Source organism: Drosophila ficusphila, unplaced genomic scaffold (assembly GCF_018152265.1).
Source record: "Drosophila ficusphila isolate 14025-0441.05 unplaced genomic scaffold, ASM1815226v1 contig_414, whole genome shotgun sequence".
NCBI classification, from domain to species: Eukaryota; Metazoa; Arthropoda; class Insecta; order Diptera; family Drosophilidae; genus Drosophila; species Drosophila ficusphila.
Genome location: NW_025064328.1, coordinates 7,305,255 through 7,331,319, shown reverse-complemented (window position 1 = coordinate 7,331,319; position 26,065 = coordinate 7,305,255). Strand labels below are relative to the sequence as shown.

The 26,065-nt window shown below is 44.5% G+C and overlaps 8 protein-coding genes across 13 annotated transcripts; 4 read left to right on the top strand and 4 right to left on the bottom strand.

The window, feature by feature from the left end:
• The first annotated feature begins 24 nt into the window (after positions 1–24).
• On the top strand, positions 25–1,545 carry LOC108101489 (snRNA-activating protein complex subunit 3). The gene has a single exon (XM_017205841.2). The coding sequence runs from the start codon at positions 25–27 to the stop codon at positions 1,156–1,158; it is 1,134 nt and encodes a 377-aa protein (XP_017061330.1). The 3' UTR covers positions 1,159–1,545.
• Positions 1,475–3,300, bottom strand: LOC108101491. The gene is made up of 2 exons (XM_017205848.2): positions 2,622–3,300; positions 1,475–2,563 (listed from the first exon to the last, which is right to left on the bottom strand). The coding sequence occupies exons 1-2, from the start codon at positions 3,161–3,163 to the stop codon at positions 2,092–2,094; spliced, it is 1,014 nt and encodes a 337-aa protein (XP_017061337.1). The 5' UTR covers positions 3,164–3,300; the 3' UTR covers positions 1,475–2,091.
• Positions 3,301–3,412: 112 nt separating this feature from the next.
• LOC108101487 (coilin) lies at positions 3,413–5,936 on the top strand. Its single transcript, XM_017205838.2, has 6 exons — positions 3,413–3,428; positions 3,645–3,828; positions 3,886–3,971; positions 4,022–5,400; positions 5,453–5,659; positions 5,722–5,936. Exons 2-6 carry the CDS (start codon positions 3,694–3,696, stop codon positions 5,856–5,858), a joined length of 1,944 nt encoding a protein of 647 aa, XP_017061327.1. The 5' UTR covers positions 3,413–3,428; positions 3,645–3,693; the 3' UTR covers positions 5,859–5,936.
• Positions 5,878–7,907, bottom strand: LOC108101488 (nuclear pore complex protein Nup50). The gene is made up of 3 exons (XM_017205839.2): positions 7,575–7,907; positions 6,366–7,522; positions 5,878–6,307 (listed from the first exon to the last, which is right to left on the bottom strand). The coding sequence occupies exons 1-3, from the start codon at positions 7,807–7,809 to the stop codon at positions 5,969–5,971; spliced, it is 1,731 nt and encodes a 576-aa protein (XP_017061328.1). The 5' UTR covers positions 7,810–7,907; the 3' UTR covers positions 5,878–5,968.
• Positions 7,908–7,977: 70 nt separating this feature from the next.
• On the top strand, positions 7,978–17,434 carry LOC108101563 (arfGAP with SH3 domain, ANK repeat and PH domain-containing protein). Of its 5 annotated transcripts, none has more exons than XM_017205968.1 (13): positions 7,978–8,639; positions 11,694–11,766; positions 11,841–11,986; positions 12,056–12,396; positions 12,463–12,905; positions 13,391–13,826; positions 13,889–14,369; positions 14,428–14,547; positions 14,692–15,445; positions 15,503–15,579; positions 15,689–15,736; positions 15,986–16,171; positions 16,234–17,434. In XM_017205968.1, the coding sequence occupies exons 1-13, from the start codon at positions 8,511–8,513 to the stop codon at positions 16,429–16,431; spliced, it is 3,432 nt and encodes a 1,143-aa protein (XP_017061457.1). In that variant the 5' UTR covers positions 7,978–8,510; the 3' UTR covers positions 16,432–17,434. The 5 variants fall into 5 exon arrangements, with proteins under 5 accessions (XP_017061457.1, XP_017061455.1, XP_017061459.1 ...); XM_017205966.1 differs by having other exon boundaries at positions 14,608–15,445; XM_017205969.1 differs by lacking the exon at positions 7,978–8,639 and adding an exon at positions 11,330–11,426 and having other exon boundaries at positions 14,608–15,445.
• LOC108101564 lies at positions 17,286–18,198 on the bottom strand. The gene is made up of 2 exons (XM_017205971.2): positions 18,110–18,198; positions 17,286–17,960 (listed from the first exon to the last, which is right to left on the bottom strand). The coding sequence occupies exons 1-2, from the start codon at positions 18,118–18,120 to the stop codon at positions 17,507–17,509; spliced, it is 465 nt and encodes a 154-aa protein (XP_017061460.1). The 5' UTR covers positions 18,121–18,198; the 3' UTR covers positions 17,286–17,506.
• Positions 18,199–18,256: 58 nt separating this feature from the next.
• On the top strand, positions 18,257–22,275 carry LOC108101561 (cullin-4A). The gene is made up of 11 exons (XM_017205962.1): positions 18,257–18,557; positions 18,632–19,046; positions 19,106–19,350; positions 19,412–19,872; positions 19,927–20,113; positions 20,183–20,375; positions 20,438–20,574; positions 20,629–21,018; positions 21,080–21,358; positions 21,418–21,570; positions 21,630–22,275. The coding sequence occupies exons 2-11, from the start codon at positions 18,722–18,724 to the stop codon at positions 21,723–21,725; spliced, it is 2,466 nt and encodes an 821-aa protein (XP_017061451.1). The 5' UTR covers positions 18,257–18,557; positions 18,632–18,721; the 3' UTR covers positions 21,726–22,275.
• LOC108101562 (calcium permeable stress-gated cation channel 1) lies at positions 22,193–25,876 on the bottom strand. 2 transcript variants are annotated; one of them, XM_017205963.2, is made up of 3 exons: positions 25,708–25,876; positions 24,060–24,982; positions 22,193–23,999 (listed from the first exon to the last, which is right to left on the bottom strand). In XM_017205963.2, exons 2-3 carry the CDS (start codon positions 24,963–24,965, stop codon positions 22,629–22,631), a joined length of 2,277 nt encoding a protein of 758 aa, XP_017061452.1. In that variant the 5' UTR covers positions 24,966–24,982; positions 25,708–25,876; the 3' UTR covers positions 22,193–22,628. The 2 variants fall into 2 exon arrangements, with proteins under 2 accessions (XP_017061452.1, XP_017061453.1); XM_017205964.1 differs by lacking the exon at positions 25,708–25,876 and adding an exon at positions 25,084–25,171.
• Positions 25,877–26,065: the final 189 nt, after the last annotated feature.

The following is a 26,065-nucleotide window of genomic DNA, read 5'->3' as shown; positions in this document are numbered from 1 at the left end:
TATAGAAGAATTCGTTCCAGCATCATGGACAGCAATACAGAGCGAACTTTGAATTTACGAAACTTCCTGGCCGATTATCAAAAAAAACTATCAGGCACTACGGACAACGTTCCTTTCTTTCTACAAACGAACCCCGTGCTTGTGGACGTGGGTGAGAGCTGTTCCCTTGACCTGATCGAGTCCCCAGAGGACAGTTCAATCACCAAATTTCAACCCGGCGCCGACATGTTGCGCCCATCTATTGCAAGACCTCAAAAGGATCAACATGTGCCCTCCACCTTTACGGCCCTGAGCCAGTACAAGGCCAAGTCGCGTAAATGTGCTTTTGAACGGACACAATACAGCCATAAACTTTATCCGCCGCCGACGGATTGTCCCGATCTCCAGTTGGATGAATGCGAACTGGAGCTAACATTGCGACTCTACCGACCACCTCGTGCCTACCATCGAGGTTTCAAGGTGGAGATCCCCGTGTTTGCCGAGGAATTCGTTTGCCTGGGCAGCAATTATCTCACTGAGCTGCGCGACAAAATCAGTTGCATTTGTCGTGGAAAGCGCTTCGTTGACATCAGTAATGATCCGGAAGCTCCATTGCCCACCTTAGAGACAAATCCGGGATACTTCTTTATTAACGACACATTTTATAATGACAAACGCAATCCAAACAATCCCGATTATTCGCAGACTATTTTAAATTGGGCAGGCACTGCAAACGGCGTGAATGGAGAATCCCTTAAAGTGGAAAATATGGAGGGCAAGCGATTTATCGATCTTACTGTGAGCCCGGGCTCGCCGCTGCACTACCTGCACCACGGAAATTGCGAGCACCTCTTTGTGATCTCACAAATAGAGGTACTAACGCCTCGCAGCAAACGACCCGATATAAGTCTATATCCCTATCCTCACGCCTTCAACACATACAATCGTAGGACGTGCTATATGTGCGGCTTACGCAGCTATAGCTTCATTGTAGAGCAGTCCCGGCGACAGCTGCATGATCCTTCTTACCTGTGCCGTGGTTGTTTCTTTAGTTTTTACTACGTAGATGGTCAGAAGGTGGGTCAGTTCAAGGCCTATCGCATATACGACCACGGGATGGTGGAAGACGAGGAGGAGGAGAGAAAGGAAGGCGGAGAGGCGGTCGAAATAAATGATTAGGTCAAAAGTAATCACTATGCCTGTAAGTCATGTACATCGAAGCCCAAATTAAACATATGTTTGAGAGTACACAGGCTTGTCTTCAAAACATATTTCATTGCTCCAAATAAGCTTATCTTTGAACAACATAAGTTTCCGTGCATAAGTAAACATGGTATTTATTTATAGAATGTTAGCCTATAGTTACAACTAAGTGCTAACAAAGTGGATGGAGCTATAGCTACTAGAGTCCTTCAGCTTCATCTGTGGTAAACGTGTTATATTAGACGTAAAACTTGCTTTATTTGCGAGCTCCAATAAGTGTAAGATCGCTTAATAAATTGTTTGATTTTTTATTCTTGTAAAATATTCGTAGATAGATTTAAATAAAATACATACACATTGCAACAAGAGTAATTGGCATTGAACGGATTCGATTGCCGTAAAGCTGCATAAATTCCATGCAATCTAGATTAGCAAAAACTTAGTGTCCAAGTTAGGAATACGAAATGCGAACAACGTAAACAATACAGTGTATCTGACTTACGACTAACGTTAATACAAATATGCAATAGTTCAATTTTTACAAAAATTTAAGGTATTTCGCACTCGTGTGCACAGTATAGACTTGACCAAGACCCATAGAAAACAAACCGATAGACTAATTATGGCCAATAACATAGTAAATTTATCCTAGACAAGATACTAGTACTAGTGGTACTTCCATACAGTAAAAAACTGCGCACTGGGATTTCGGTGTGCAATTGGTAAGAGACTGTGCGCTTAGTTACTGGAGCGCAGAAATGCATCAAAAACATATTGCCAATCCGACCAACAAATATCATTATGAGTAACTGCAGGCTGGGATTCGATTGGCCCGGACTTCTTTGGTGTACGCGCTTGCGTTGACTTCCGTGTTAAAGCTTTGACCAGCGGGTGCTTGGCAGCGGACGCTTAGCTCTGGAAGACCAGCTCCCGCTCCACCGACAAGTACTCCAGCATCTGCGCTGGCACCGGCAGCTGGGCCAGCTGCTCTCGCGACATCTGTCGCTGCAGGACGCGTCGACACAGGTCCTGCAGCTTTGGCATATTGGCGTACCTGCTCAACGGGTACTTGAGGATGACCGGGAACGGCGGCTGCATTTCGTTGGGTACCTTCACGAAGCAGACGAAGTTGTCGTTGGTGCAGCGATGCAGGATATCTTCGATCATCTCCACAATCGACTCGTACTTAAGCTCCTCGAAGTGCCAGAAATCATCGCGAAACTCAAGGCGATAGTGCAGCGTTACATTGACTATTCGGAAGCTCAGTGTGAACTGCGACCCACTGGTCTCGGAGTCGCGGACGAGGAAAGACCCAGTCGGCTTATCGCTTAATTGCCGCTGCGAATCGCGCCTGGAGATCTCGCCCCAGTACCAAACTTGGCTGAAAACAAAGGAAATGAGTCATCGATCGTTGACCGTTGGAGGAGCACAGCGCTTACTTGAGCATCTCCGAACAGGCCTTGTACATGACCTGATTAGGCGAGAGAGGGTCTTCGCGCTCCAGCCACTTCTTCCGGATAAAGCGCAAGTAGTCGTGCGTGAACGGCAGCGTGGGCTCCAGGCAGATAGCTGGCGTGAGAAATTCGTAGGTGGCATCCGTGGTTCCTCCATCGTCGCAATCGCCCATCGAGTGCCAGTTACGCAGGGAACTTAGCCCCTGGCCCACCTTCCTCCGGAGGCGAGCAAACACGTTCCGCTTTTCTTTGTCCCGCCGTCTGCGCAGTGTACCCGTGTCCCCGTTGCTGCAGCTGGCCATGGAGGCCTCTGCCGCCTCAAGGACGCACACTTCGTTGTTGTTGTTCTGGGATCCACTCGTGGACGCGGAGGCGGATGCGGATATGGCGAGCGCTGGGTCGAACTTCTTGCGCCTGGTCAACGAGTGAAACCAGCCCTTCTTCTCCTTCTCCCTGTCCCTCGTGGAGTCACCTCCGCCAGTGCGCTCCTGGCTCCGCTGGTTGTGCTTTTGGTCGCCGTGGCTCATTTTGGAGTGGGATCGGTGTGGCGGGGTTCTTGTGGCGGTATCACATCATACATCTAATTCGGAGTCGTGATTAATGCCAAACTTTATTGATAAGAACTATTTGTACACAAGAAGTAGGTTATCGTTATCGGACGTTCATACCTGGCTGGTATCGATTATCCCAAGGGCTCTGTATTTTTTCTAGAGGTTTTCGTTGATGATTATCCTTTTAGATTGAGCATATTTGGCTCAAATGTGTAATAAAATAATAAAGCAAATTAATTTGGTTAGTAAAACTGTAGAAAAATTGCTAACGATGTTTAAAAACTAGGATTGGATTTTAAAGTTGTTGCATATTATTTACATATATTCTTATTTGATTTTCCTGGTAGAATTTTTAATAACTTTGAACGTAATATTTGATCATTAAAAAATATTTTAAAACATCGATATAATATTATCGTTACTATAATCGTGTTTAATTCCACCTCTAACCAAGTAGGCGCATTTTAAATTCTTGCAACTGATTGTCAATAAAAACAAAAAAAATCATGGCACAGTCTAGCATGAAGGTGGATCTCTCCAATTTCTTCAAGGATGAACGTAGTCAGTCGTTGGTTTTCATCAATTCGACTTGGCAAAACATCAAGGACGTACAAGATCATATCCAAAATCTATTTAGTTTGGTATGTATTACCTTACAGAAAGAACAATATTTTGCTTAAATTGAGACTCTTCTGCAGAAAAACATTAACCTGCTTACCACTGATGGATGTTTTTTGCCTCCAAAGGAATCTATCAAAGTGCTTAATTCAGCCAAAGGACTTAAGTATGTTCATTTCATTAGAGAATAATTAAGGCTAGTTTTATTTCTTACAGAGTTTTCCAATTTGCTGGTCAAGACAGGAACACCTTTGAGAGTCCTGCACCAGTAAAATCCAGCAAGAAGCGTAAGAGTCGTTCCGCCGATGAAGAAGTTCACATATCCGCATCCACTCCTCTCCGGTCTTCGAAGCGCTTTAAAATACAAAATAATCCAAAATGGGTGGACATTACCTCAGACAAATCTCGTGAAAAATCGGAGAACCGTGATGAGGCGGATCCTGGACACTCTTTGAAGTCAAAGCGTTCTAAACAAAAATGCCATGCTGAATCCCACGAAATAATAGCGGATAAGGAAATACCAAAGAAGGAAGGTTTTCTTCGGCCTCCGGCAAGTTCCAAAACCAAGAAGAAGCCGAAGTCAAAGGAAGTTTATGCGGCGAAATTCGATTTATCAGCTGCAGATAAGGATCCTGATCTAGCGATTTCTAACCTTGAGGAGCCAAACCTGTCAACAAACAATAACCACGCCAAGATCGCTTCAACTTCTGAAAGTTTGAAAAACTCAACTTTATCGAAATCGCCTGAGATTTCACTTACAACCTTTGTGGAACAAAAAAATGAAGAAATTTCTATTTCAAGAAAGAACATTTCTGATGCAGCTGAGCGGAAGGAGGAAGCACCCATTCGTCCTTCAATTTTATTTCGTTGCCCTCTCTCGGAACTGGACTCCAACATTGCGCGCACATTCAAATTACCTATTAAAAAAACGCAGGTTGAAATAATTGAAAATATAATTCTAAGGCCCTTAAACGGGAATCTTGCAGCGCAGAAAGAACCTAAAAAAAATGAAGCAAAGCCTTTACCAGTTCAAGAGGAGGTGAAAAACCTAGCAGTTAACGGAAATGAATCATCAAATGAGTTGTTAAAACCCGAGTCCCCTCAAGAAGTGGAAGTGCCAAGAGAGGCGATTCAAGCATCTCCAAAAGGTAAAGAGGATAACACAGAATCTAAAGAAATCACTTTTGCTGAAACAACTGAGAAAATAATTGAAGCTGAAATAACTTATCCAGAGGATCCATTTAGAGCTGATACCACTCTTCCGAAAGATACTACAAAAACTGAAGCCATCCCTCCAGGCGACTCAACTGGGACTGCGACTGAACCTGACGATTCTGCTGAAACTGAACTTATTCTTCCGGACAATACAATTAACACGGCTTTAGGTCTTTCAGCCCATACGACTAAAACCGAAGCAGCTTTGCCAGACGAGGCAGATAGTTCCCTCATAAAAACCGAAGAAGAATCTAAGGATATACAAATCCCACCAGCGCGCATTTGCACTGATAATTTTATTTCAGATTCTGACGATGACGTGATGCTGGTGGATGACACCAACATAGATGATTCGGACTCTGATGTGGAGGCCGTTCCAGGTGCGATATCAGAATAAGAAAATAATCAGTATTAAATATATGAAATTTTTAGACTCCAAGGAAAAAGGAACCTCAGATATTATTGAGGATCTATTGCAGACTGCAACTTCGCTAACCAGCTTGCCAACAAGGGGAGATACGATTTTGTTTAAGCTGCAAAAGATCAAAGGAATTGCTAGTTCAGGCACAACTGAGTTTATCGCCGGCAATTGCACTTATGTAAACCGCCGCACCAAAACGATCACTGTTGAGACCATAAGTAAGCAATCATAAGTTCAAAAAAAAAAAATTAAAAAAATTTTAATTTTAAATTATTTTTAGCCATCCCCCCTGGAATTAAACGCATTTTGAGCCAATATGTGAGCAGCTTAGACGATTCTTCAGAAGAATTGCCTACTTTAAGCATTAATATTAAGGACATGATAGATGCCAAAATCGTGGTAGCCACAATAGACTAATTAAGTGTACATTCATCTGTTCTACCTTCAGGGATTCGTATTTTTTATGGTTTTTAAAATATAAACGATTAAGCAACATTAAGATGTACGAATTCATAGCTGTCTATCCCCTACTTGATGTGTTCCTCAATCTTCTTTAGCAAGTCGTCTGCCTCGTCGCCGGTCTTAACGCGCAGCAACAACGATGTGGCCTTGGCATCCTCCGGCGTGGGTATGCAGAACATCATCACGTTGTTTTTGCCCATGCGCTGGCAGGGTATTCCCTCGCTTAGAATAAGGTTGACCAGGACGTTGCCCAGGTTTGTGTCGGCCCGCACCAGCAGCTGAGTCTTTTCCGAGTCCTTGACCGGCTTCAAGTACAGCGTGCCCACGCCACGGTCTCCAAAATCCTTGCCCTTTTTTATGAACACCTTGCACCGTTTTGAGTATACGGCGTCTTCCTCCACGACCTGATAGGTAATACGAGTTTTGAGAGGTTTCTAAATGCCAGATTCTCTAAGAACTTACCTGTTTGAACTCGACCTTTGGCGGTTTGTCGTCCTCATCCTCTGCTTCCTCACTGGCAGCAGCTGCTGCTGGCGGCTGAATATTTCCCAATGAGAAGGGCGTTGCGCTGGGGGCGAACGAGAAACCCTTTAAGCCATCTCCTCCGTTATCCGGTGCTTTGCCAAAACCACCAAATGTGAAGGTGGTGGGTTTGTCGTCGCTGCTGCTCTTCATTAAAAAAGAAAAGCCATTTGTTTTCGGTGGCGGTGCCAAAGACTCCTCCTTTTTAGTTGTAGTATTCTTTGCTCCGAAGCTGAAGAAGCCCGGCGGGGGGGCATCATCAGCCTTAACTTCTCCGACAGGTTTTGAGGCTAAGGTAAAGATACTAGTGGCAGGAGCTACTGCTTTGGTGGAAGTCGACGACGAAGAACTGGACGCTGCCGTACTGCCGAAGGAGAACATCGGTGTTGTGGTTGTGGTGGTCGTTCCACCACTGGTTATAGTGCAGTTTGGTTTCTTCGCGAATGACGATGTGCTGCCCCCAATCGGTGTGCTGGGCTTTCCAAATGAAAAGGTTGCTGTTGGCTTCGTTGGAGACGATATACTGGACACAACTGCAGCTGGCACTCCAAAGAGGGGCGGTGGTGGAGTTGCTTTTGTGGCGTTTGTTTTAGCGCTTTCCTCGTCCTGCAACTGCTTCAGGTGCTTCTCGTACTTTTTAAACACTGGTGTCAGTATGCAGTAAGCACTCTTGTCCATGTGCTCCTGCAGGAACTTCATAACGGCCCGATTCAGGTCGGCCACGCTCTCCCGGTACTGGGAGGACTCCAATGTAGAACCGGTACTGGCTCCCTTGCCACTATTGGCAACTACCGGCGACTTAGACTCGCCGCTATCTTTCTTGGCCCCTGATATGTTGCCGAAAATGGAGGTGGTGGGCTTAGCGGCATCTGTGGTACTTGTTGATTCCTTGGCCGTGGACGGGGCCGTGCTGCTGCCAAATATGCCAGTAGCGGGCGGCTTATCAGTCGCACTGGAGTTGGCAAGGAAGAACAAGGGCTTTGCTGGCTCAGATGTTGAGGATGAGGCCTTGCTTGTGGTGGCCGCTGAAGCCGGCAGGTTTGCCAGAAATGAGAAAGGCGAGCTGGCCGCCGCGCCTGCAACCGGCTTACCAAAACCTGAAAACAACACATGAGCCAGGAGGACCAGAAAACAACAACAACCACTCACCAGAAAATCCACTAAAGACGCTCTTGGGCTCAGTTGCCGGCTCATTGGGGCCATCCTCGCTTGCTGCAATGCTAGCGGAGGTTCCGCCGGCAACCTTGCGACGCGCCTTCTTGATAACGCGTGTCTTTAATTCCTCCTCGGTGGCTGTGCGGAATGTGCCGCGCTCCTCGGGCTCCTCCTCCTGATCCCAGTTTTCGTGGTTCAGGTTTGAGGTGGCCAATCGTTTGCCAGCCATGTTAGTTAACGTTCTATATAAAATTGAAAACCAAATGACAGTGAAAATGCAGGAAAAAACTAAACCCACACCGCGTTGCTGCTAGTCGATCAATGTTATCGGACATACGGCAAGCGAAGTTATGAGCATGCTATCGAAACATCGATTAGCGAAAGGTGCAGGTATCGATAGGGCAACAACACAAGCAATGTACGCAGCGAGACGCCAGCAGCACAAAATCGCAATAAAACAAAAGTATTAAATCACGCCTAAAGTTAGGTCGACCATGCCCAGTGCCGCGAGTCCCAGTTCGAGTGCAAAGATCCTGCCATGAGGCCCGCGATTTCTGGACCCGCTGTCCAGGCACTGCGCACTTTCCGCAGTCAGTGCAAATGTTAATTGTGCAGTATAGCAGTGGCAGAAAAAAGCAGAAAAACGACAAGCTATAGCCCCAAATCGCGAGAGGATGAGAACGCCAGTACGTGGATATATGGATATAGTACCAGAGAAAGTGCGTAGAGCCACAACAACACAAATCGGTAGTGAACAAAGGCGTAGAGACACGTACAGTGTATAGGCGTTATCCTGGTTTCTCGGCCGGATTCTCTGTCCCGCTCCCTCTCCCACTCGCTCCCTGCCACTCGGCCTTGGGCGCGAGTTGGTGTGCGTGCGCTGCGCGTGTGTGTGTTGTGTGAGTGAGTGATACGCGTATCCTGAGCAAAATGCCGCCATCCCTGATTGCCGTGTCCGAGTTTGTAGAGGAGACGCGCTCCGACTACAGCTCGCCCACCACCTCCACCTTTGCCTCCCGGATGCCCGACTGCCGCCACACGATTGGCGTCCTGGAAGAGGTAAGAGTTGTCCCAGTTGTATTCTTAAGGTTGCCTTGATTTCTTTTGATATCCATATTACATATCTATGTATTAATAAACAAAGCCAAAGATATATGTATGTAATGTTGTTATGTTTGAAATCGGTGAGCAAATCCAGCCATTTCACAGGTGTGTCCAAGGGACTTTCAACTGAACTAAAGTATTGCATTGTTCCAAGGAATTCTTTTGGTTTGCAAAGCAAGTTCGCTGCAATGTAAATTTTATGTTCATACGTGTGTTAATTGATCCAGACCCACCGGATCATAGCACAATAATATTACCATTTTAAAAAAAAATTTCTCTTTCGATTGCTTGATATAAATAACTGTTTTTATTTTGTCGATGTTTAAGTACTTTAATAATGAATAACATTAACTTAACTCAAAATCACAATTCTCTTTAAACTGATCCAACCTTAATGCAACACTTTTGTCCAATCAAATTAACAAAAATTTTAATACAGATAAAAACATTTAATAAAATAAAAATAATTTAATTGTCCTTAGTTATTTCTTGGAATGTTTTTAAAAGGCTTTGGACGGATAAGTGAAATTGTCTTTACAAAATTAGCAATATTTAATTGAAAAAAGTTATTAAGGCACATACATTCAATTAAACGTTTTTTTCTAGAAGTTGTTTTATTTTTCACATATGTATTTAGAATCTTTCGCTTCGAAACAACTCTTATGAATAGGAATGGAAACTCAGGAACTTAATTTTATGTGGTTTTCTTTTATAACAATCTCCAATAAAAGGTACTTAATCGAATTCCATGAAAGTGAAAACCGAAGTATGACAAGGTATATGTATACACATATGTATGTATGGCCATGCAATACTGCAGTAAACGCGGTAGACGACGCCCCCTGCAAAACGACGATGATGATTATTATTTGCACAGGGGGAGGTAGCGAAAAGATTTGTAAATTGGCTCGGCGCCAAAATGAGCCACCGCCTGTTATTTTAATCCGGTCTCTTTCTCTCTCCCGCTCTCTCTCCCTCCCTCTTTTTTTCTCGCCGCAAGGTGGTTTTCCTCGAATCCACAAAAATAGTATTATGAAAATACAAAGTGCATTCCGGGGCATTATCAATGCTTATGGAGCTAGGGGTGCGGGGAACTGGGATCCGTGGTGGGAGTGGTTGCCACATGAGCATGCTGCAATTTCTATATTTATTCACGGCAGCTGTGATGTCGCTTCATGTATATAGAAGTATATAGTACGTACACCCCGTCCGCCCGCTGATAAAGCTAAACACACAAAGAATATTGTGCGCCGGAAAAGGCGTGTGATAAGAAAAGCGAAACTATTCCAGTACGGAATTTTAGTCAGTTGAGGATATCGCCCACAGAAAGCTCTGACTGCCTAAGTGGAAAACTCATTCATTTTGTCATTCGAAAAGACCTCTGAGAAGTCTGATTGTGCAATATACAAATATATGCTCCAATTCCCCCGGCAAATGCAGCGCCCAACGAAACAAAATTAGACGATTTATTGGGCACGTCATTCCCACTTTTCCCGGAACTCTGGTTCGCCTTCTTGGACACCACATCAAACATTTAATATTTAATTTCGCTGATGGATTTTTGGTGTAGCGCAAAGCAGCCCAGTGACCTCCATTCCGCCAGTTATATGAATTTTATTTAGTTTTTTTTAGCCAGTCTCTCCCATTGCGTGTTTATTATATTTGGAGCAGCTGTAAAACTATCTAAAATGAAATTTAATTTGGTTTAGCCAAGAGTTTCTCTGTGTGCCATTCATTTAGCCACTTCTATAACAAAGTGTTGCGGTTTTAGCCTTCTTCTGGGGCTTTGACTTATTATAAATTAGCATCTTTTGTTATCAAAACAGCCAACTGGATGAACAACTCGTCAAGAGAGCGAAACAAGTTGACGAATAATGTTAGCTGGTTTTTGTTTTCGTTCTAGGCGTGTTGTTTGCATTCCCAGTAATTTGCTCAACCTCTGCCTATGACTAATCTTCTCCAACGGCCAGGGGTTCGTTTGTCCCCAGATGTTTGCTCCTATCGCGAAGTATTAAATTTCAATCGCAAATAGTCGGGTTTTCCTGGAGCTGGGTCTTTGCCGAAACGCTTGTAAATTATTTTCAGCACATACAATTTAATCTAATCTTCGGTATTTATTGACCAGTTGCTTGCCTCTAGCTCGTATTTCAATTTCAGCTAAAATAAAAGTGATCTGTGTCGATTTCAGTGTGATTTCCAGAGGAACTCGAATCCGTTTGCCCCTTCTTGGCGGCTAATTCAATTTTCTGAACAACATTTTGAATTGAAAACAATTGGGAAGTCAATGGGTCAATGGGGGAAACGAACTCTTTCCTTTTCCACTTCAAAAATGAACAGTATTAATAATGTTCCGGTATTTTTTTATTATAAAACTCGAGCTGAAACATTTATGCCGGAAAAGAGGGCGTGCGTATCGGTGGGGTGATATGGTCCAAATCTTTTTCACTTGGTCTTTTAATTGGTGCATGCGACTGCATTTCAAATGGGGCTTGTTCGGTTATTAAGTTTAATAATAGAAGTGACCTTGTCGTACATTTTCAATTAGCTAGTGCCATAAAATGTGGGGGAAACATCGAAGGGGTTGGTCGACCTACAGGCGAGCTGAATAGCTAATGCCGATATTGACGCGTATACAATCTGGGAATATTGTTCATTCGCTGCCCAACCAAGGCGTTTCCTCTATTTTGACTTCCCATTTTTGGGTCGGGAATGCATTGTAGCTGCTCCTTTACAACAAAGAAGGTACAGCAAATTATTCAACTTCAAAAATTTTATAATTTATACATATATGAACTAACAATAAAGTGGAAAATATAAAATTTATACATATATGAACTAGCAATAAAGTGGAAAATATAAAGTTTATGACTGGATTATAACAGATATGTATATTATAAATATAGTATAAACACATTATTCTTCAAAAAAATGTTCATATTAATTGTGAGCGTTTCTTGTTTCTTGAAAGCGAAAGTGAATAATTAACTTAATTATTATTTTCTTTTACAGCGATTGGAGTTTGATCGGGAGGGTCTAACTAAACTTAAAAAGGCGGTCAAGGCCATACACAACTCGGGAAACAGTAAGTACAGCCTCTGAGATATTTAAGAGCATATATTAATTACTTGCCAATAATCTGTGGTGGTTATCTTTCAGCCCATGTGGACAATGAAATGTTTATGGTGCGGGCCTTGGAGAGGCTGGGTGGCAAAGTTATCGAGCAGGATGAACCGGACATTGGTGCCGCGTTCCTCAAGTTCAGCGTGGTCACCAAGGAGCTTAGCGCGCTGATGAAGACCCTGGTAGATATCACTTGCTTGTGCCATTTAAAGCTTTATCTATAAACTTACTTGTTTACCCACCAAAAACAGATGCAAAACATCAACAACATTGTCATGTTTCCGGTGGACTCGATGCTAAAGAGCGAACTGCGGGGCGTCAAAGGCGACATGAAGCGGCCCTTCGACAAGGCGGCCAAGGACTACGAGGCCAAGTTCATCAAGATCGAGAAGGAGAAGAAAGCCCAGGCCAAGGAGGCAGGTATGGTGCGCACAGAGATCGATGCCGCCGTGGTGGCGGAAGAAATGGAGAAGGAGCGCCGGCTGTATCAACTGCAGACTTGCGAGTATCTGCTTAAGTACAAGGACATCAAGACCAAGACGGGAATCGAGCTGTTGCAGCACCTTATTGAGTATTATCACGCGCTGAGCAAGTAAGTGGAAAACTTTACTTCCCAAGACTTATCTCTTTATTAACTTTATGTCTGCCATTTATACAGCTACTTTAAAGATGGCCTACAGACGATCGAACACTTTGGCACTTACATCGGCGATCTCAGCGAGAAACTACACGAAATCAAGCAGAAGCAGGACGAGGATCGTCGCAGTTTACTCGACCTGCGAACAGTTTTGCGGAGCACTCCGGACTTCGAGAGAGTGGACAACGTGCCATCGTCCGAAAGTCGAAGCGGGGGAGCTGGTTACTCCCTCCATCAGTTGCAGGGCGACAAGCACCACGGTGTCACCCGACAAGGCCACCTGCTCAAGAAGAGCGAGGGCAAGGTGCGTCGCGTGTGGCAGAAGCGACGCTGCCGTGTCACCAGCGACGGATTTCTCGATATCTTTCATGCCGACGAGTCAAAGCCACCAACGCGCGTCAATCTGCTCACCTGCCAGATTAAACCGGTGCCGGATGACAAGCGCGGCTTTGATCTGATTAGCTGTAAGTACAATCCTGAGATATTTTTCTTATAGATCGTTTGACTTATAATTGATTTTTTATACAAATCTGACATTAAGTTTAATACCATTGGCTAGCTAAGAGTTAGGATCAATATTAGCTGTAGCCTTCCGTTCGTTTATGACTTCTAACATATTTTATTTAATTATGAGATATTCTGAACATACATTTTAAAATGGATTGAGCTTTTTAAAAGAAGGAAATGAATTTTAATAAATTTATTGGTGGTGGAATAGTTATAGTTATAGCCTATTGAACTGGGTGAAAAGAAGGTTGCAGTTTCGTGCTGGGAGAGGGATATGCAGTTGATTATTATGTGTATTAGGCTTATAACGTATAACTCATGACTTATCATTGAACCCCTGAAATAGAACCATAATTAATATTTAAAATATTTTTAGTTTGATCAGTGGTGTATCCATATCGATTAATTTCTTGTCTTAATTAAATTGTCTTTCTTCTTTCAGACAATCGACCGTATCACTTTCAGGCCGAAGACGAAGGCGACCAGAAGGCCTGGATGGCCGTGCTCGTTAATTGTAAGGAAAAAGCATTGACCAAGGCCTTCCAGCACGCCAATCCGCAAATGAGTCCCAGTCTGGTGGAGCTGCAGAAGACTGTGATCCGCTACGTGCAGCTACTGCCTGGAAACGATCGCTGCTGCGACTGTGGGTCGCGGAACGATGTGACCTGGATCAGCCTGAACTTTGGCATTCTGGTCTGCATCCAGTGCTCTGGTGTGCATCGCGATCTGGGCGTGCACCACTCGCGCATTCAGAGCCTCACGCTGGATAACCTAACCACGGCTAACCTGTTGATTGCCCGTGCCATGGGCAATAGCACGCTGAACGACATTATGGAGGCGAAACTGGGCAGGGGAAAACTCCAGCACGAGAGCAGCATGTAGGTCTCATCAAAATTTGGGTAATTTTTTTCTCTTGATTAGTCAAATTCTTCGTTTCTAGGGAGGAACGCTACGACTTTATTCGTGCCAAGTACGTGGCCAAGCGCTATGTGATGCGCACCTGCGCGGATGACAACGACTTGCGCTGCGACTTGGAGCAGGCGGTGGTCAATGCGGACATGAGTCAGTTGCTGCAAGTGTGGGCGGAGGGAGCAGATCTAACATGCTGTCTGCCAAGCTCGGATGCTGGCGAAACGGCACTCCATCTAGCCGTGCTGCGCGAGATGGGATCTACGCTGCACATAGTCGACTTTCTCATCCAAAATATGCCGCCCAAGGGTCTAAACAAAGCCACCAATCCCGCTGGTTTGCTGGACGTGACTGGAAAGAACACGGCCTTGCATCTGTGCGCCCTTCACGATCGCAGGGAGTGCATGAAGCTACTGCTGCGTTCAGGAGCGGATTACGAGCTGAAAAACTCGCAGAATAAGACCGCGCTGGATATTGCCAAAGAGATGGGACACAATAGCTGCAGGGAGCTGGTAAGATCTATTACGAATCTATTTTTCAATCAACTTTAAACTATTTAATAATTTGCAGATTGAATGTGCCATTAAGCGGGAAAAAAGCGCCTTCGACCACATCAACACTGACTGGAATCTGCCAAACGAGGATGGTTCCACGGATTTCAGCGACGATGAGACGGTCATCGATGAGCGCGTAGGTTACCCTTCTAATCAAGTCGCGATGCATGCTGATCCCTGTTTGGTTTGCTTGCAGAAATCCCGTTCGCGTCCCCCCAGTTTCGCTGGAGGGGACTCGCCCGTTCTACGCTCACGTTCCTCCACTTGCGACTCCATACAGTCCAGTTCTAGTCCAATCGCCAACTGTCCGAGCCGCCAGTTCACCCTGCCGTCCGGTCTGCCGAGTTACACACATTCAGCGGGCACTTCGCCCAAGCAGCACATCAGCGTGGGCCAGTATCTGGGCAGTGCCACCAATGTCGGAGGCTGTGGGGCCGGAAACGGTGGATCAAGTCCCAGTTCAGCTTCCAGTCAGAGTGTCCGTGCGGCGAGAAACAGCCTAAACATGCAGAGCGATCTGGGCGGGCATGTGACGGGTGCCCGGAAGTCCACGTCCACGGCCAATATGAACTCGCTGAAGAAGCGTACGGCTCCAGCACCGCCGCCCGGAACTCTGGGCAGTGCTTCGTCCAGCTCCTTCTACGGGACACTTCCTCATCCCCCGCGGCACTCGCAAAACTTCGATGCCAATGACATTCGCGCCATTAATCACAAGAACCAGTCGCTAGACGTGGCGTATGGCACTCTACCGCACCTTCGGAGCGTGGAAAACAGTCCTCGGAGCGGCGGAGGATATGGCTATGGGGTATCCCAGGATCCTGGAGGATCGGGCAACGGGAGCAACAACAGTCTTATGCCTGCCATGACCACCTTTGGTCATAAGCGCTCGCCCAGCGGTGAGTCGCTAAACAGGAATATTCACTTGGCGGGAGCAAAACTGGTACTACCGCCAACCGGTGAGTTGCCCACTCTGAAGCATGTAGACAAATCGGCGTTGACCAGGCCAAAGATTCCTCCACCAGGGCCGCCATCAGGTGAGCAATCTATCTTTCCCCCCTATGATTTGGTATTTAACTTTTGCTTCCCCGCAGAGCGCGAAATTTCAAACGGCCAGTCGAACGAGAGCATTAGTTCAATGGACGAGGGTCCCGTGGCGCCGCCTCGCAAGGTAAGTCTCCCGAATCACCGTGTTATGGGTGATTGAAAGGACGTGTAGCTCAAAACCCCAAACCTTTCTTTGTATTTGATCTGATCCGCACTCGGCAAACAATTTGCAGCGCAAGCAACACATCATCGCACTGAGAAGCCAGTCCAGCGAGGAGACGGTAAATGGCAAGCACCACCGCTCATTTGCATTTTCATTCTTTGACAAGCGAACTATGCAAACTTATTGTTGTCGTTGCTGTTGCAGTTGCTGTTTCTCTACTAAGTGTCTCGTTTTGTGCACCTCTCATAGCTCTAACCACAGGCGCCCATACTGACAAATCTTTTTGTGTTCTTGTTTGCTCTCTCTCTCTCTATGTTCCATGTTGAGTTTAGTTTGCCTAACTATTTATATTTTTTAAATGTTGCAGTTGATTAATCAGTCGGCCAATTTTACCGAATATGAGTCCTGGCACACGGACATGGATAGCTCTGGTGGCGGCTTGGACCATTCCGCTGAGTCAAATGTGTCCTCGAGTGACAACGACCGACTCAATTCATCGCCAGACAATCCACCGAAGAGCGGCGGACCAGGACCAGGCGGAAAGTTCCACTATGTATGCGTTAAATTCTGTAATTTACTAAATCTCGACCTAATCTACATTTCCCTTTTTAACAGAACGGCCAGCGGCGGTGTCGTGCTCTCTACGACTGCGTGGCGGACAACGATGATGAGCTTGAGTTCAAGGAGGGCGAGATCCTGATCGTCCTGAATGAGCGCACCGACGACGAAAACTGGATGGAAGGGATCATCGAGGGGCAGCCGGCGAGGAAAGGCATGTTTCCCGTCAGCTTCGTCCACATGCTGCCGGATTAATAAATCTTTAATTTTTGCTGAGTGTGTGGTCGCGCGTGATTGTATATAGATATATATATATATAGATTTGTGTGTTTGCGTCTTTTTAAACTCTAATGATACGTAAGACAAGTTTTTATTTATTACGAGGGTTTTATCACAAAGCGTGTGACTATTTTTTTGCCTAAGACTATGTAAACGTCTCAAGTGAGCTACCTTTAGCTTAGAAGCCAATTACTCATTTACACTTGTATTTCAATCAGAGCCTTTAAGTAGAGATCTTGCTATGCATTTCCCGAGGGCTTCAGCCCCAAGAATTAGCGCTTTGATAACTGAATATGTCCTGCAAACGCTGTAATTCGCACCGTAACTAAATCTAACTTAATCTTAGCCTAACACGCTGTGCGCAAAAGTTACTCAATGTCAGAGTTGTCCGAAGATGAAATTATGTATTGTATGCTTACCGCTGCCATAATCAGATACTAACGATATCCACTGGAGGACCCACCTGGTCGGAATCTTAGCTTACACTCGTAATCAAGTATTCTAAATCTGTTGTTGATGGTTTGACTAAGAGTTTATAAAACAACGTTGAAAGAAATATCCATTTACCTAAACCAATACCCAAACTAACCCAATCGCGAACGTCATTCTAAATCACCAATGCTATCATTATGAAAGGCAAGAATAATTCTGCGGAAAGGAAAATTTAAACCCTTTGTACCTAGGACGTTACAAAATAAGTACCCAATATAAAAAAGTAATTAATTATTGCAAATTACAAGGTATCTACTAGCGAGACTTGTTTGACACATATGATCATTTCGAAAACCTAAACTGTATATAATCATTTTTTTAAGACACTACACACCGTGTTTCTTTTCACACATTTTGTATACACGTTTCAGTATTTATTTAGCAAAACCTTAAAACATATTGATATTATACTTAAGTCAAATAAAAGGAAGAACATAACGCTTATTACATATACACATATATAAGGTTGTGTTTTTACCAAAAATAATTGAAAATGTTTTGAATTTTTTATGGTACGTAACTTATTAGTTAGTTAGCGACTTATTTTAGGATTAAAAAGTCATATTTCCGCCTCTGACATGGCACTTTCTGGAGGAATCGGTTCAATATCGGGCTTCGTTTTCGGTTTTGGGCATTTCTGAACTATACCGGCATATTCCATGAATACTGTAAACGAGACCTTTTTCAGCATAGAATCTCCGGAGTGATTGGATGCCAATATCTTGGCCAAATTCTTATAATCCCGTTGCATTAGGCAACTCCGAGCTAGTCGTAGTTTTTGAGAAGTAATTGAGCGTTTTACTCCACTGTATAACTCGTAACTAACTGGAGGAGCACACGATGTGTTTTTATTTAGCCAAAAACCATCCACGGAACTAGTTGCAATTTCCAGAGTGCGTTTTAAGGCATTATTGGGGATCCTTCTAGCTGGAAAGTTTTCCGCATTTACTCGCCGGCTTAATATTTTGGGAGGTGATTTTTTTTCATCTGTGGGTTTCATTTCACTTGTGCTTCTAAAAAATGGATACAAGAAATCAAATTATGCGCGTTGTTCGTGTGTATCGTCTAATTGTTGGAAACAAGATAAATATGCAAACAATTTCAAAAGACCGGCTCTAAATACTGCTGCAACCGCTCAAATAAGAAAATATTCAATATTTACCTCAACTTCATTTCTAAGAAAGAATAACAAATGTGAGGCGTTCACAGCAAAAACAATGTTAACCTGCGTGACAGCATCGAGGCTTTACAGTTCTTCCCGGTAACTATCGATTGTCCGCTGCCAATCGATGTTTCGATTCGACCGATATCCACATCCCTACTACAAAGCAATATTTTCCGCATGCGACCAAAAACCAAATAATATAATGCTAACTGTGGAATTGTAACTGCGAAGTTGATACGAATTGGATTGTCCTCCAGACGCTTAAGGATCACCATCTGGCTCCTAGAACGCCGACTGTCGGAAAAGCCTAATCCGCAGCAGGAACTTGCACTATAAGTCTTTTCGCCTTGAGCTCGCAAGTTGCCAATTGTTTGTCGGCTCCAGTGCAAAAGTCGCAGAAAACCAACGGGTACCATTGCTTGTAGTGTTTAAATATAAGCAAGCGGTAAGTAACTAACCAAACATAATCCCTGCATGTGAATACGCAGTCTGCAAAGCATATCACATTCCAACTGGCAGGACAAACCCAGACCGGTGCAACTGAAGCAGGGCAGGATCAGGCGAGTAGGAGCGGAGTGGAGAGCCTGCGGGCAACCGGGGCCCAAAGCTATGAGCGCAGCCAAGAAGCACAAGCCCATGGAAACAACTGAGCTGCACGAGAACACCGAGAACATAGCCGCTTGCTTGAAGAAGGCCGAGAACGTCGCCCCCACCGCCGCTGCCGCCTCTAGCCTAGGTCGTAGTGCTTTCGCTGCCCAAAACATGAACTCCGCGTCAACCAACGGCGAGCGCCTGCCAAACTTCTCCAAGCTAGGTGGAAGCCATGGCGAGATTCGCACGGCCTCAACTACCTCAAACCTCCTCAACCGCATGGGGGCCATTCACAATAGCAAGCCTGGCGATGTCAAGAAGATAGTGATTAAGAACTTAAAGGGTATGTTTCGCCTGGAGTAAATTCTTTCCCCACTTCATGGTGCCATTTTGTTTCCTTAGCTATGCCCACACTGCCCGATAACTATTCCAAGGACACACATGGAAAGCTGGAGGAGGCCGTTCTCGCCATCCAACTCTCGAAGCCAATCAAATATTCGCTGGAAGAGCTCTACCAGGCGGTGGTCAATATGTGCACCCACAAGATGGATGCACAGTTGTACTTGAAGCTTAAGGAGCTAACCGAGCTGCACGTAAAGCGTAATATAAAGCTCAAGGAGCTGACTGGCGGCAGCATGGACAAACTAGTAAGTTGGTGCTAAGAAAGTGACTTTGTGAGATCACCTAACACTTATTATCTCCATGCAGATCCTGCTGGAAAAGATCAACCACTGGTGGCTTTCGTTCTGCCAGCAGATGATCATGATTCGCAGCATATTCCTGTACATGGACCGAACCTATGTTCTGCAAAACTCGTCCATTCACTCGATTTGGGACATGGGGCTGGACCTTTTTCGTATACATTTTGCTCAGAACAGCGTCGTCCAAAAGCGAACCGTCGACGGGTTATTAACGCTGATCGAAAAGGAACGCCAGGGCTCCACCGTGGACCGAGGGCTGCTGAAGAGTTTGGTCCGCATGCTGTGCGACCTTCAAATCTATACCAGCTCTTTTGAGGAAAAGTTCCTCGACGCAACAAACCAATTGTATAAGGCTGAAAGTCAACGTAAGATGCAGGAACTGGAGGTGCCAGAGTACTTACAGCACGTAAACAAGCGTCTGGCCGAAGAGAACGAACGCTTGCGGCATTATCTGGACTCCAGCACAAAGTATGTGACCGCAGTCACTCGCTTACAACAAAATATAAAAATAATTTTTTTTAGACATCCGCTGATATACAATGTGGAAAAGGAGCTACTTGCGGAACACCTAACGGCAATATTGCAGAAGGGTTTGGATTCATTGTTGGAAGACAACAGGCTGAGCGACCTTACGTTGCTGTACGGGCTGCTGAGCCGGGTCAAAAATGGAACTTCTGAACTGTGCGGAAACTTCAACGGCTATATTAAGGTATGCGTTTTCTTGTACTTGGTACTGGATGGGATTATTAATAAAAATGTAATACTTATTGCTTTGCAGAAAAAGGGACGCACCATTGTCATTGATCCAGAAAAGGATAAGAGCATGGTCCAAGATTTGCTGGATTTCAAGGATAAGATGGATGTGATTGTTCGCACCTGTTTTGAACACAATGAGAAGTTCACCAACTCTTTGCGCGAGGCCTTTGAGTTCTTTATCAATCAGCGCGCCAACAAGCCGGCCGAGCTCATCGGTATGCCCAGCAGTTACTAACAATCTTTTACACAGTTAAATAAAACTTAACTTTTCCATTAGCTAAGTATGTAGACATGAAACTACGATCTGGCAACAAGGGAACCACCGATGAGGAGTTGGAGAAGACTTTGGACAAAATCATGGTTCTGTTTCGTTTCATACACGGCAAGGATGTCTTTGAAGCGTTTTACAAAAAGGTTTGTAAATTTTTATTTTATTTGGCATTATTTTAATACCCATCATTTATCTAGGATTTAGCCAAACGACTGCTAGTGGGCAAATCGGCATCGGTGGACTCCGAAAAGAGTATGCTGTCCAAGTTAAAACAAGAGTGCGGCGGGGGATTCACGTCGAAGCTGGAGGGCATGTTCAAGGACATGGAATTGAGCCGGGATATCAACATTGCGTTCCGTGGACACGCGCTTAGCAACAATCGCGATGTTCATAACTTAGACTTATGTGTCAGTATTCTGACCATGGGATATTGGCCTACTTATGCGCCCACGGAAGTCACAATGCCGCCACAGTTTATTAATCCGCAGCAGATTTTTAATAAGTTCTATCTTGAAAAGCACAGCGGTCGTAAGTTGCAATGGCAACCTACACTGGGGAACTGCATGCTGCGTGCTCAGTTTGATGCGGTAACTTAATAAGATACAAAACTGTACACCCTGTTTTTTTACACTTGCTTTACTTTTCTAGGGCCCAAAAGAGTTATTGGTATCGCTGTTTCAAGCTCTTGTTCTGCTACTGTTTAACGATAAGGCGGCTCTAAGCTACGAGGAGATTTTGGCTGCCACTCTTATTGAGGACGGAGAATTGCGTCGAACACTACAATCTCTCGCTTGTGGTCGGGCCCGCGTCATAACGAAAACACCGAAAGGTCGCGAAATTTTGGACGGCGATCAGTTTGACTTTAACAATGAGTTTACAAACAAATTGTTCAGAATCAAAATCAACCAAATACAGATGAAGGAGACGGTGTGTACATTGAATACAAATTCTTGTTCCCAAAGACTAAAATATCATTTTATCTTCAGAATGAGGAGCAAAAGGCGACGGAGGAGCGCGTTTTCCAGGATCGTCAGTATCAAATTGATGCGGCTATTGTGCGCATCATGAAAATGCGAAAAACATTAAGTCACAATCTGCTCATCACTGAGCTGTTCAATCAGCTCACCTTCCCCGTCAAGGTAAACCAATTAGTCATTTCTGTTATAAGTATGCTTTTAACACCCTTTTTTAATTCTAGCCTGCTGACTTAAAGAAACGCATCGAATCGCTCATTGATCGCGACTACATGGAACGGGACAAGGATAATCAAAACCAATACAACTATGTGGCATAAATAGCCATTGCTTCTGTGAACTCCGATTCGATTGTAACTCGTTCTATATACCATACGCATACATACTAACAGTCCAATTAAATTTTTGGAATGTCTCTGGTCTGGTCAGCCAAGTTCAGAAAGTTGCAGCTATAATTTTGTTTCTACTAAAAAGTTGAACGAACCTCAAGCTGATGGTAGAATAGTTGCTACAGTTCTTTTTGTAAGTTACCTTATCAACCAATAAATTAAGCGTTTAATTTACAAGCAGTGTCCTTTGGAAGAGGTCATCGCCATTGAAAAATAGCCTCAGCAATATTAAAATGTCCTCGAACCGGAAAAAGAACCAAGCGTTCAATAAACTTATTTATTGGACTAATTGTATTTGGTTTATTTTAATTGATAATTCTTCTTCAATTAACAATAAAAGTGACACTTGCAGGCTAAATTTCTAAAGAAAATATTTAAATAATTGTAACTCGTACTCGTAACTCTGTATGCAAAACGGATACGCATAACTTAATAGTTTTTTATTTACCATAAATAAAAAAATTACGTGAAAATATAATAATGCACTGTGTTTCATTTGCTTAAAACTACCAGCATTGATGCCGTGAAAATATACGGTCGAGCCATTTGTTATACATTCAGCAAGGGAATATAATATGTACAGTTGTTACAGATAAAATTGGTAAATTACGCAGATTATATACAAATCAGAAATAAATATAGCAGGCGCGTTAGCGTGCAGGGGTCATATCAAAAAACGACATTGAGGCTGGTTTAGGTATCACAAATTCTCTTTTGCTGTTATCCTCCTGTCTTTCCGTTCGTATGCAAATCAAAGCCCTTAACTTGCAAAGTTCTCAGTGGCTTTTAAAGATATTTTACAAAAATAAATGTGTCTTTCGACATTAATACCATTTACGCCTCCACACTGTTGACGCTGTATTGCGAGCTGTCGTAATCGGATACACTGTCTGAGCCGTAGCCCCCAAAACCAGCCGCCGAGGGCCGAACGCTGCTGGTCCTTATCCCATTATCTTTGAGAACATCGGGCACATAGATGGGCGCCGGACCCGCAATCTCCACAATGCTGGGACGTCGCGTCGCTGCGCAGCGTTTGATCGGCGACATGAAGGTGAAGAGAGTCAGGGTGATGGCCAGACTGATGATAAGCAGCAGAAATCGAGCCATGCCGTCTTCGCCTCGGAAGTAAGATAGCATGGCCATGACCAGCACCAGGATAATGACAGAGAACTTGGTCATCGTCACAGCCGTCGAGTGTATCTTTCCACCCTTGCGTGAGATCATATTTGATGGTCCGTAGGCAAAGTAAAGGTTGTGACGGTCCACAAAGTGTTTCAGGCATATGTAGATCATGGCAAAAGGCATGATCAGCGGGCAGGCCACGCTATACACAATGGCTATGGTGAATACAAGCGTCGTCCAGGCGTAGTGCGTACCGAAGGGAAACTCAATCAAGATGGCTTTTCGGATGTAAGGGGTCTCGGCTTTTGATTTAGCCTTCAGCAAAGACCAGATGTAGACGATCAATTCCGGGAAGCGCAACAGTTCCAAGGCAGTACCAATAAAGGCAGCCGTTATGATGTAGTTCACGTAGAAAGAGCCACGGTCCGGCAGGAAGATGCATTGCCAGCGATCGGTCTCATTGGTGAACCCCCACTCTAGCATCGCCTGCGCCGACGTCAATCCTAGCGACGGCAGAATCATGATCATCATAAGCAGATAGCCGAAGCACTTCGTCATAATGGAATAGTTCTGCTTGGAGCGTGTGTAGTGTCGCATCCACTTATCCGAAATAGCTACAATTACTGGCATCAGTGCCGACAGGGTCCAGAGCATCAATGTCGGCAGGAAGTCAGACACCAGTGGCGAGATCTTGCCCTCTGTTTCTTTTATCCATGACCGGTTGTTAAGCAGGTTCACCACCATAGCCGGCGTAGAAAGGAAGAAGAGAACCAGAAAGAGCACCGCGTTTACGCAGAAAAACTTCAAGTACCAGTGGTTTTTGTTCACGTTCAAATTCTCCCAGAAGAGGTCATCTGGTGAGGGAGCGAACGCCAAGTGCCATTGGCGGTAGGTGCCCGGAGTAAAGTGGGTGACAATGTTCTGCGCTTCCTGCACAGTGGATACCGTAATGAACGCAATGTCTAATGGCTCATTCATCGTGGAAGCACGCAGGCGAGCTACATCTCCTGATAACTTTCTCTCCTCCCGCTGGTAGTACTCGTAGGCATTTTCTTTTTTGCATGAGCACATGTCCGGTTTGGCCTGTGGTTAAGACAATTGTTTATTGTTGATTGCATTACTCTTTTAAGAAGATGAACTTACCATGAGAGTATCCCTGTTCCGGTGCTGTTCGCAGTAAACACGAGCATCGTGAACTCGCTCGAACTCAGCGTTTCTTACGTAGAGGCGTGAAATGTTGTACGCTATTGACACATTCTCGATTGTGACGTCCGGGAAAAGCTCCTGCATGTAGTTCCGCACCACCGTTTTGTTTCGATCGCTGGACGAGATGTTCGATATCATAATGGTGCGTGTTGCGGCTTTCTTAAAGGCGTTCCGTCCTGAGGCCCGCCGCATGATGAGAACCACGAGCGGAATGTAGAGAATTGTGATGATCGTGTGCACCCACAGCCAAGGTGAATCTGGCGAAAGGTTGGCCATTGTGGTGCGACCAAAGGCATTCACTTCGTACGGGTTTTCCTTGGGACCGTTCAGGAAATTAACTGGCAAAATGATGACCAGGGATACAATCGTCACCAGTGCCATGACAGCCATCAAGTGCTGCTGGAAAGACAGGTAGTGCACGGCGTCCGGGCCAGTGTGCAGAAGGATTGTTTCCTTGCGTAGCTTCAGCGTGACCTTGATCCACCCGAACAGACCTTCCTCCGGCTGAATAGGAGACAGGGGCGTGGAGTCAGCTATTCCCTGCGATGTGGCACTTGGCCTCGGTGACACCTGCGTCGAGGTGCTCGCCTGTGGTTCAATTACACTGGTGGCCCGCGAATAGAAAATCTCCGTCCAGCGCTTTTTACTGCCATTGCTGTTCACCAGCGCCAGACGACCAAAGTCCCCAGCCTGATGTCGCAGAGTCGTAAAGAGTAGAACGAGGAGAACCCAGAATATCGTGTTCAATATTAGAGTTTCAGGGATGCCATTATAGGCGGTGGTGAAGAACGAGGTGCGATTGCCCACCGCCTGGCAGTAGGAAATGTTACTGTTTTCCGACATGGTCTGCCGCTGATTCACTAAAACACAAAGAAATCAGAAGCCATTATTTGTTTTTGTTTGATGATACTGATAATATTTCGATAAGGCCCAGCTGATCGAATTTTATGCGAGCAATTACTTGTTTGTGCAGTGATAGCACCATGGGAAACCCTAGACCTCGAGCCAATGAATACGCAGACTCGACTGATCGGTTTCTTCCATGCCCCCTAGACAATTTTATCTTTTTGGGTCACCCGGTCAAACTAAACAAAGTCCATAGACCGCAGATGCTGGTCTACAGAAAGAAGAGCAATGTGGTCACAGATTAGCCTATTTAAAACTAACCACTTCGTAAATAACACACTCTACACTTTATCTGCATGAGCGAAGCCAAAGCACAAGGCAAAGACGCTTAGCTCTCAGCTGAATTTTAAAAATGAGATAATAGGCGAACAACCAAACATGTTTTTTGTGGACATGAGCTAACCTGGAACGGGGTGGTTGTTTGGGGGGAAGAAGCACTACGTCATGTTGGTCCACTACCCTTTCTTTTAGCTTTTGTTTTCTAAATGAATCATCAACAGCTTATTTTCGCCTTGGTCTGTTGCGTGGCAAATGTGCAAAAAGCCATTAAGAAAAACTATTCGGTACATACTTATTTATTTAATTATTTTCCACAAATTAACTAGCTGAGTGTGTTTGTGTGTTTTAGATTGTTATCCACTTTCTTTTCACAGTAGTTACAAAACATTTTGCTGCTTACCTTGTCTTAAATTTATCACTTGCAGTAAATAATATTGTGTCACTCCACATTAAACATTAGCCTCGACTCTTTTCAACTGCACATCAATAAAATCAGCTTTGTGTTGTAAAAATTATAATGAATTGCCTTTCGCTTCTTCACTGCATTTTGCTGGCAGCTGTCGATATGTCACTGTTAAGTATCGATAGTTTTTGTGCGTGTGGGGTAGTTACTTACGGTAGTTTTTTCGAGAAAGTTTTAAAAGTTTTGAAAACTGGTTACTTAAACGTGCTTAATAAATATAGTTTATATTTTTTAAATGTAATCTTTTTGTTTAAAAATTTTTTTTTACAATATATCGAATTCAAAAAATCTCACC